General features: G+C 36.1%; 1 protein-coding gene and 1 non-coding gene across 2 annotated transcripts in view; one reads left to right on the forward strand and one right to left on the reverse strand.

Annotated features, from left to right (window-relative positions):
* Positions 1-1,124: 1,124 nt before the first annotated feature.
* klhl10 (kelch-like protein 10) overlaps positions 1,125-9,747 on the reverse strand; it is a 9,918-nt gene continuing 1,295 nt past the window's right edge. The window contains exons 3-9 of the mRNA XM_011501766.1: positions 7,035-7,487; positions 6,155-6,324; positions 5,148-5,317; positions 4,555-4,713; positions 3,230-3,434; positions 1,495-1,651; positions 1,125-1,464 (exon numbers count right to left, since the gene is read on the reverse strand). Of these exons, the coding sequence (XP_011500068.1) occupies positions 1,351-1,464; positions 1,495-1,651; positions 3,230-3,434; positions 4,555-4,713; positions 5,148-5,317; positions 6,155-6,324; positions 7,035-7,487 (1,428 nt within the window). The 3' untranslated portion in view covers positions 1,125-1,350. The remainder of the gene's footprint in view (positions 1,465-1,494; positions 1,652-3,229; positions 3,435-4,554; positions 4,714-5,147; positions 5,318-6,154; positions 6,325-7,034; positions 7,488-9,747) is intronic.
* Positions 8,609-8,680, forward strand: TRNAE-CUC (transfer RNA glutamic acid (anticodon CUC)). Its single transcript has one exon. It is a non-coding gene; the product is annotated as a tRNA-Glu (tRNA).

The raw sequence follows: 9,747 nt of genomic DNA on the forward strand, positions 1-9,747 counted from the left end.
TTTGTTTTGTTGTAAATTTTATATAATATTATCAATAAAGGAGAAGATTATACAATTGTAAAGTTTTTAAGAAATTTCATTTTACTAGTAAGTACAATAGACGTTAAAAAAGGGAAAAAAATGATACTTCGAAAATAAAAAAAACTTTCAAAAAAAAAAAAAAAAAAAAAAAAAAAAAAAAAAAAGACAATTCGTAAAGCTAACGAGTTTTGTTACATAAATTTCATTTAAGTAAACAATTTAATTCCGAGAAATATGATAATCTTTATCGTCGATACAATGAAGAATTTATAGCCTAAAATTCGTGATTTATGATAGCGTTAACAAATAAATATTACACTCATATTTTGACTTCTCGTATTGCGAAATACGCATAATTCGATATTACGCCAATAATGCATCGATATAATATCTTATGCTATATCAAGGCCCATACGATCAATTTGAAATTAGTATTACAAATTTTGATTGTAATGTTATTATTAATAGCGCTACGTTATTCGCATAATCCGATGAATTTTAAGGAATTTTAGAAAATGTAAAAATATATGTACTGTAATGATGTTAAGGCTGAAATTATAGTGATTTATGGATTTGTTAGGTTTATCGATGTAGTAATAAATTGTCAGGCAACTTTGCTTCCAATTTGCTTCCAAAATCGTTATATGTTAAATTAATAAGCAGATTTGAAAATGTCAAGATTTGAAGATGTTTGATGAATCGTGTAAACAACATATTAAAATGAAAATATAGCCGAAAGCATTTGATTAGATTCATTGGAAGAAAAGGCAGAAATGCATGCGTCCTTTGGTAAAAAGAATTTTGACAAAATAAATTTGAATGAAAGATTCACAATATCTCGGCAATATTATTATTATATTATAATAAATAATTTTAGCACATAAAATATCGAGACGATAAATAACGTCATTCGATTCTACGACTATGGATTTTTCCATCTTTCTTTTGTTTTTGTTTTTTTTTTGTTTTTCTCTTATTTTCGCGATGCATAAAGAAAGAATACGTGATTAAGCTCTGCCACGGTTTTCCAGGATCCGACCGATTGACAATGAAATGTCTTAAACGCACATTTGCTTGGGACAATCCCAATGGAGCGGCCCAATGAATTGAAGCAACTCGTAAAAATGTAATGTCGTCATGTGCATGAAAATAAACGATCCTGAAATCCCGAGTCCGCTGCTTATTCGTTACACCTCGCGAGAAACGAAGAAAAAGGGATTAAAGATGCGAACGTATAAACCTAGATAGCTCATTGGGTAAAACAGATTGGCTTAATCCAATAAGAATTTTGGATCTTTTGCATAGCGCACGGAGGCCCGCGATATCTTCCTACTGTCTCGACTGGCGTTGGCGTTGATGATAATACTGCTGCTGATTTGATAAGACGACAAGCTGATGAGTGTTGCGATTGTTGACCTGGGACGGCTGTTGCTGATGTTGTTGTTGTTGCTGCTGCTGCTGCTGCTGCTGCTGCTGCTGCTGCATTTGCTGCACTTCGAGGGCGAAGAGCTGCTTCTGACGCATCAGCCGCTCCCGATCCTTGTGGATATAATCGTAAACGTTGGGTAGGGTCGTGATGACGCAGGCGGACACGGCCGAGCGATACTTATTCATGTCCGTTGCCTCGTACCTATCGAAGCGACGTAGTGGAATGTTAGTTTAGCGGGGAGCCGATCTACTAGCTCTTATTAGTTGGCCAACGACATTTCAAGAAATGAACAATTGGGCATCATTGTTTGTTCGTTGTCAGTGTGCCTGCGAGCCTAATGCGTCTAACATTACGCTTATCTTATCTTACTGATATATCGCTCTCTGCGGACTCGAGTGAGAATTTCAGCTCTTGGATCAAAACTGTCAATACCGAAATACTTAATGAAGAGAAGAAAAAAAGAAAAAGAAAAAGAAAATAAATAATATATTGCTTATATGTACACACCATACTGATATAGATAGACATTACCTTATTTCAAATATGAATAAGTGAACCGCTTATTCCGACCGAACAAAATTTTATAAATCAAACACGTTGCAAACTATAATATATATATATATATATATATATATATATATATATATTATCAACTATGACGTAAAAATTATATAAAAACTTGAAAATTAAAATGCTACATTTTTTATGTTTATGGATAATTTGATATTCGTATTAAGTATTCTACATGTGCATTTCACGCGTAATTATATATGTGTAATGTGATTCATCGATCGATATTATGAAAGAAAGATTTTTTTGTTTAAAGAGTGATAGAGACTTTTTAAGTAGCTAAGCATTTTACCAAGATATTGGTTTTTTTTTATTTTTTATTTTGTTTTTTTTTTTTTTTGTTTTTGTTTTTTAATGGATAAAGAGCACCGACTGAAACGAACTAAACATATAAAAGTAATTATGGAAGAAATACATTAAATATTAAATTAACTAAGAAATAAAGTAGAATATAAAATTAACGCGTTTTAATAAAAAAAAAAATAAAAAAAAAAAAAAATAATAAAAAAAAAACAAAAAAAAAAAAACAAACAAAAAAAAAACAAAAAAAATCATACACGACTCTCACGATTATAATAACTGAATCATTTTACGTGTTATCTTTTCGACCGAAATAAGAAAGGAACTTTAAGAAACTTTTAAGTGTTCGACTCTATGAACAGCTTTCAATTAACACAAATTCGAGAGAAAAATATTATAAATATGTGCGTTATTTTCCTTGCGAGTACAACGAATTTTGAAATAATGCACGAAAAGATTCCATATCATTTACTAAGAATTTGCATTAACTATAAATTTCATAATAGTTCCAAGCACTTTTATAATGAAAATATTGAGATTCGCCAGATTATAATAATTATTGGAGAATTTTCATAATTAATAAGCAAAATATACATTCATCAATATTTTCAGCATTTTTCATTCTTTCTATACTTATTATGGTGTAAGCATAGTAGCAATTTTGAAAACCAAATGAAACTTATTTATTCCTAATGTAATTGCAATTGTAAATTAAATGGAAATCTTTATATATCGGCAAATTGATGCCCCTTCGATATGATGCTCGATGCGATGATATTTCGAAATTCGTAGATTTTTATCATACATCGTTGCTTTATTAGAAAGAAAGAATTTACGAAGAAAAGAGTTGGCCCATCAACGATCAACTCTTCGCGAGTTCCCTTAATAATCAAGGCCGTAATACTTTACCATTCGTTAGTCTTCTCATCGTAACATTCAACGTGATAAGTCGTCGTGACGCCATTAAAACCGCCTATAGCAAAAATCATATCGTCGATTATCTCGATGGCAAAGTTACTCCGCGGATTGTACATGTCGGGTATACGTGTCCAGCTGTTGGTGGACGGTCTGTACTTTTCTCCGCAACACATCCTCGATACACCATTGAATCCTCCTAAATCATTCAATTGTTTCGCGTTTAATGGGATGTGCGTGTGCACGGCGTTTAATTGACACAAGACCCGCGAGAGTCGATTTTCAATCGAGCAGGAGCAGCGCCGCGTTTAATTGAAAAATACGTTCGATCGGGAGAATTGCCGTTTGGAAATTAGAGAAGCTCACAATATCAGTGCTCGGAAACATAAGTTAACCGGTGTTAAGCTTCACTGGTCTTATTCTGACCCATTTCCATTGGCGTAAAGCCAGCCGAGGTCATTTTCAATACGGAAATGATAAATCCATAACGCGCTGTGCAATCTTTATCTATTCAGATGGAACGCGTCGTTTCGACGAAAATAATATACTTGCGCTAGTGTCGATCGATTCTCATCAGAACTGTTCCATCGCTGTAAGATATTAATTGAATAACTTTTGCATGGATTTAAATCTATATACAGACAATATATATATATATATATATATATATATATATATATTTTTAAAGTAGAGCTATGCATATTCGATTTAAATAAATAAAGTAGAAAAAAAATTGTAATAATTAACGTTGCTCACTGATTTAAAATCAAACGCGTGTGCACGTTCATAATAATCGTTTCAGTAGCCAAAAATGCATAAAGATCAATGAAACTAAATGAAAGATTAAAAAAAAAAAAAAAAAAAGAAAAATGGAAAATAAAGAAAGGAGAAAAAAAGAGAGATTGAAATATTACGAAAGTTTAAAAAATTCAAATTCTAATAACACATGCGATAAGAAAATATTTTACGAAAATGCTCGAATAAATTAATTAAATTTCGTCCATAGCTTTAAAGCATCAACGGCGCTATCAACGCAATATCGCGTTTGCCCACTCGACGGAGCCGGCAAGTCGCTCTCGATAAGAAGAAAAAGACAATTTTCAAGTATTCCATAACTGTCGAGAGAATGCCGGCATTAATAAAACTAAAATAAGTGAGGAGTCTCGTAGGATGAGCGAGGGAGTGAGAAGGGAAGTTAGCTGTGGGCCAACGACGACACGTGGGTAGGAGGAGGAGGCGGCGCGAAGGAGCGAAGAGAAGGTAAGAGAAGAAGGGCAAAGAAGAGAAGAGAAGAGAAGAGGAGGGATAGATCGAAATACCTATAGCGTAAACGCAGCCGTGATAAGCGATGCAGGAGACTCCGCTTCGACGCGACCTCATCGGGGTAATCATGGTCCACTGGTTAGTGTGCGGATCGTAAACTTCGACGGAACTTATGCACTCCCGACCATTGAATCCACCCGTTATGTAGATTTTACCTGTGCACGAGTAGGAATAAAATTAGCCTCGCTCGCGGCCATTCAATGCATTCGCCTTCTCTTACTACGAATTAATATCAATGGATAATATTTGGATTTTATTATTTTCAAATACTTATTTAACTGAGAAAGCCATTGATTTTTTGAAAGGCACGTAAATATTACAAGCTCGCGTGAGTGGACGCCAATGCAGAAATTGGACTTTTTTTTTTAACACGGCGAGGCAATATAATCCGTCGTTAGTGTCCTAGATAAGTAGGAGCTTTATTTTTCGTATATCCGATAAGAAATACTTGTGCGTCACATTGCTGGCCAACGTCTAGATTATGATCGAGGGTCTCGAACTCGAATGTCCTTAAAGCTTGGGCGAGGGAGCTTGCTGATATTAATTTGCGCGCTTTTCGCGATGTCGTTGGATAAGAGGATGACGTTACCGTTCAATGCCGTGGCGCTCGCATCCGATCTCTGAACGTTCATGGGAGCGATGAGGGACCACTGATTGCGCCGATAATCGTAGCGCTCGGCGGTGTTTTGACGATGGTAGCCGTCAAAGCCGCCCATCGCGTATATGATGTCGTTGAGAACGGCCACGCTCACGTACGACCTGTTTAATATTTAAAAAACGCCAAGTTAATAATAGTTCGGTTTTCGCGGAAAATCGAGGTCCCTTCGCGCGAACGGCATCGCATTAAATGGGCTTGGCGCGAGGGGTGCGGGGCTCTACGATATTGACCTCCGTCACGCGAATTTCGTTGAAAATATTGCCATTCGCCTTATGGAATTAATACTTATTGTGCTCTCGGCGCACAATAGAGTATCAAATTACAAATCATTATTGCAGCGGTTATGCATTATTTCCATGAGCTCTTTATGATTGATTAATAATCGGTGTAATCGACATAATCGCTTAGCAAGTTATTTTGATAATCGCTTGGTCGAGGTGATTGTAAATTTACCGACCCCGATTTTTATCCTCAACAAGATTGAACGATTGTAAAGCGCGAGATCGTCGTTTTTCCCTTCTGATATTTCAGGGCCGCAATTCATTTTCATCTCCGAATCAATGTAAATTCATTGGCGCCATAATTAACGACACCCGGTGCTTTCTTCGATTGTTTATGGGGCATTGTGGCGAGTAATATAAAGCAACAAACGCAAAGACGAATCTACGTCGCTTTACTCCGGACATTAAAATAAAAAATAATAATAATAATAATAATAATCATAATCATAAAAAATAAGAGAGAAAGAGATAGAGGTAGATAGATAGATAGATAGATAGATAGATAGATAGATAGATAGAGAGAGAGAGAGAGAGAGAGAGAGAGAGAGAGAGAGAGAGAGAGAGTGAGAAAAGAAAGCCGTTATACGTATGTAGCGAGGGGATAAAGCATTGGCTCAATTTCTAAAGTAAACTGTGCATCGATCACACTTTATGAACCTTCTGGCGTTCATCGGCGCGACCTCCCTCCAAATTTTCGTCACGGCGTTGAAGCATCTACAGCTATTAAAGAAGTCCATTCCGTTAAAGCCGCCGATCACGTAGATATTGTATCCGACAACGGCCGTGCCATGATAAGCCCTTGGCCCAGATGGATCAACGTGCGATACCTTGTGGATTGGACATTAAAATTTTTAGTGCAAAATGTCGGCTTGCGCATACGCCCATAAACGCGTCTCGTCCGTGTGTTAGCGAGCGCAGGATGGATTTCCACTACCCGTGTACACTAGTCTCTGTGCCGATGCCGAGGTGTGCATTATTAAGGTACGTTAGAGCTCGCGTGGCAAGCGGGTATTAGCCGACATACGTATGTCGTTAGGCTTAGGAGATAGCCGATGAAAGGACGAGGAGCTAAGCGAGGACCTTACTCTCTTACTCCCTCGGTAGTTTTTTGTTGTTGTTGTTGTTTTTTTTTTGTTGTTGTTCTTTCTTTGTTTTGTTTTTAATCAGCGCAGGAAATTTTGCCCATTTAAGACATCGAATGATTTAATTAATGAACAATTGGGAATCTACGTAGTTTGCGTGAAGGCCTGTAAGAGGGGCCATTTTGCTCTTAAATCCACGATCGTAAGGTTAATAAGGAATCGAGTCGGAAACTATGACACGGCATATTTTTGTTCTCTTGCTAAATATCGAAATAAAAGCGCTTCGGTTTGGGCAAGTATGTGAAGGGCAAGTAAGTGAGCGACGGGGAGATTTATGTGGGAAAATGGTCCGGAAGCGAATAGCCGAGAAATCCGCCCTGCGCGGCAGTGCCCGATCGTCTCCGAAGCAGAAGTCGACAATACGTCGATAAACCGTCGATAAATCGCAGCCCAACCTTGACCCAACGATCCGCTCTCGTGTCGTAGGTTTCGATGAGGTCGGTCGCCTCGCTACCGCTCCATCCGCCAATGGCAAAGAGTATCTCGTGCGGCACCCGCGGCCTCGCGATCTCCGGGGTTGGCATCTCGCCGTCCTTCTGCGTGATCATTTCGAGGTCGTAGAGGAACTTGAGTGTCTCGATGATGATGGGTCGACAGGCCTCGTTCCCTGCCACGTAAGGATGATCCTTCACGTTCTCGAGAAAGAACTGGGTATCGAGGAGACCAAGCCGTATATTCCGCATGAGCTCGACAATATGACCCTTCCGGCCCTCCGCCTCGTGATTGACCCAACGGAGCACCAGCTCCCACACCGTCTCCTCATTCTTAACGTTCACCTCGTCTTCTCCGATCAGCACCGTCAACTCCGCGATCGGCAGTATTAGGATCTCGTTACTCCTCTGGGAGACCTGAGCTCAAAGTTATGGACGCTCTTGAAAGATATCATTTTGCGCATATCGCGTAGAAAGTTCTAGGCAATCATAAACTCGCGTAATTAGTCAATTGGGAGCTCAAACACTCTATTCCCTACCCTACCATTTATATTCTATCTTACAATCTTACCACCACCTATGCGACGAATAATAAAGTTTATATATATAAATGCCATTAACATTAAAGAATCTTTATAACACGTTAAAGAATATAAAATAAGATAAATTAAGTATTTGCACGTTTTGATGGTAATAGAACATTTCTATTGCATTGTATTTCGTCTTATGTAATTTTTTCGCAAAAGTTCTTAAACACAAAGTGAAATTGTATCACTGTTTAATGATATTTTTCACTTTATATTGAAATATGCTTATCATATTATGCTCAACTTACTTCTCACAAATGCACTCATTGTCTATAAATCCAAGATGCCTCTATCCACTCAACGATACGTGTTTCAATAGAAAAAACAAAAATCTTATTTATTTGTAAAATTTATAATCTATTTTTTCGATTTTTTCTCAAATTGAATTAACTTGAATTTAATTTATCTAACAATCACATAAGCAGCATTCTATTTTTACATTATTTGATCCTATTTACTTTCAAAACTCCAATAAACAAAATGCAAAATTTTTAGATAAGATTTATACTTACTTATAAAACAAACATATAAAGATATCGCTGTCGACTTATATAATGACTTATCAAGATGCCTATTAGAGTTTAATGAAATATTTACGAATATTCTCCGTGTTTCAAGTGCAAAACGAATACTTGAAATATAATAAATAATACTTGTTGTTCCTCGATTTCGATAATCAAAACCATACAGCAATGTGTTCAACGACGTTTTTCAACCAACGTCGCGCTTTTACGTAGTTTAGGATAACAAATGATAAAATCCATGTAAAATACATTACTTTATTCTTAACGTTCAATTATAATGTTGATAATATGCTATATTTAATTAGCATAAACATGTGAAATCTTAAAAAAAAAAAAATACAATTACAAATGATAAATGTCATTTGAGTGAGAAAATTTTTCAGAACTTTCTACACTATAAAGTCTTAATCGAATAAATGTGTTAGAATCCGGTATGGTCTAGTGGCTAGGATACCTGGCTCTCACCCAGGAGGCTCGGGTTCGATTCCCGGTACCGGAATTTTTTTTTTTTCTTTTTTTTTCTTTTTTTCTCATTTTCTGGCTCCTTCTTTTATTATTTTCGTTAAAAAAAAAAAAAAAAAAAACTAAATAAAAAATTAGTACGCGATATTAATTGCCGAACGCTTTATGCTAAAAGCATTTAATTTTAAAATGTTCGACATGGCAATGCCGAGCGAGACGGTTCGCTGATTCGCGGTTAACGTTCGGTGCGCCAGTGGTCTCGAGGCGCTTATTTTTGAAAATAATTAGAAAGTGAAGTTCAAAGTTCTAAATAATATATTACACGATTTATAAATGTATGTAGAGCGAGTGCGAATAAATTTTGAATGGAAAATTATATAATTCATAGGCGAATGAATCAGACCTTGACATCGTTAATTAGCAAAAAAATATATTCGGCTTTTACTTTGACTTTTAAAACAAAACAACAACAACAACAATAATAATAATGATAATAAACATTAAAAATAAATAAATAAAATTTAAAAGAAAAAACGGATATTAAATAAAGTTTTTTGAAGGAGCCTTAAGTATAGTAAAGCGTCCCGGTGAGTTCGATTGCAGCAATTATAATTGAATGAGCCTAAGCTGCTTATGAAGATATTGGAATAGTAAAGGAGATATAATTGACTTAAGCATTATCATAGTGACGATAAGTATTTTTACTTTCTACCAAGCAAACCGTCGTAAAGTGTAATTTTAACATAACTTGCTTCCCAATATATAATGCTTCTTCATTATTTTCTTTGTTTGTTTGTTTGTTTATTTGTTTGTTTGCTTGTTTGCTTGTTTGCTTGTTTGCTTGTTTGCTTTTTTGCTTGTTTGCTTGTTTGCTTGTTTGCTTGTTTGCTTGTTTGCTTGTTTGCTTGTCATCGTTGACATTAATAAGCCAGCTCTAAACGCATATAAACGAATACTACCAAAAATTCGGCGGATTAAAGCGTTAAAGCGACCCCGTCGCTCGAATTAAGAATCGCACGATATATTTCGAGATATTTCGCTGGGGATGTTGGCCAGGTTAAGCGTGAAGGAAACAAGGCCGATAGCTAGGACGATATAATAATA

Source organism: Ceratosolen solmsi, unplaced genomic scaffold (assembly GCF_000503995.2).
Source record: "Ceratosolen solmsi marchali unplaced genomic scaffold, CerSol_1.0 scaffold23, whole genome shotgun sequence".
In the NCBI taxonomy this organism is placed as follows: domain Eukaryota; kingdom Metazoa; phylum Arthropoda; class Insecta; order Hymenoptera; family Agaonidae; genus Ceratosolen; species Ceratosolen solmsi.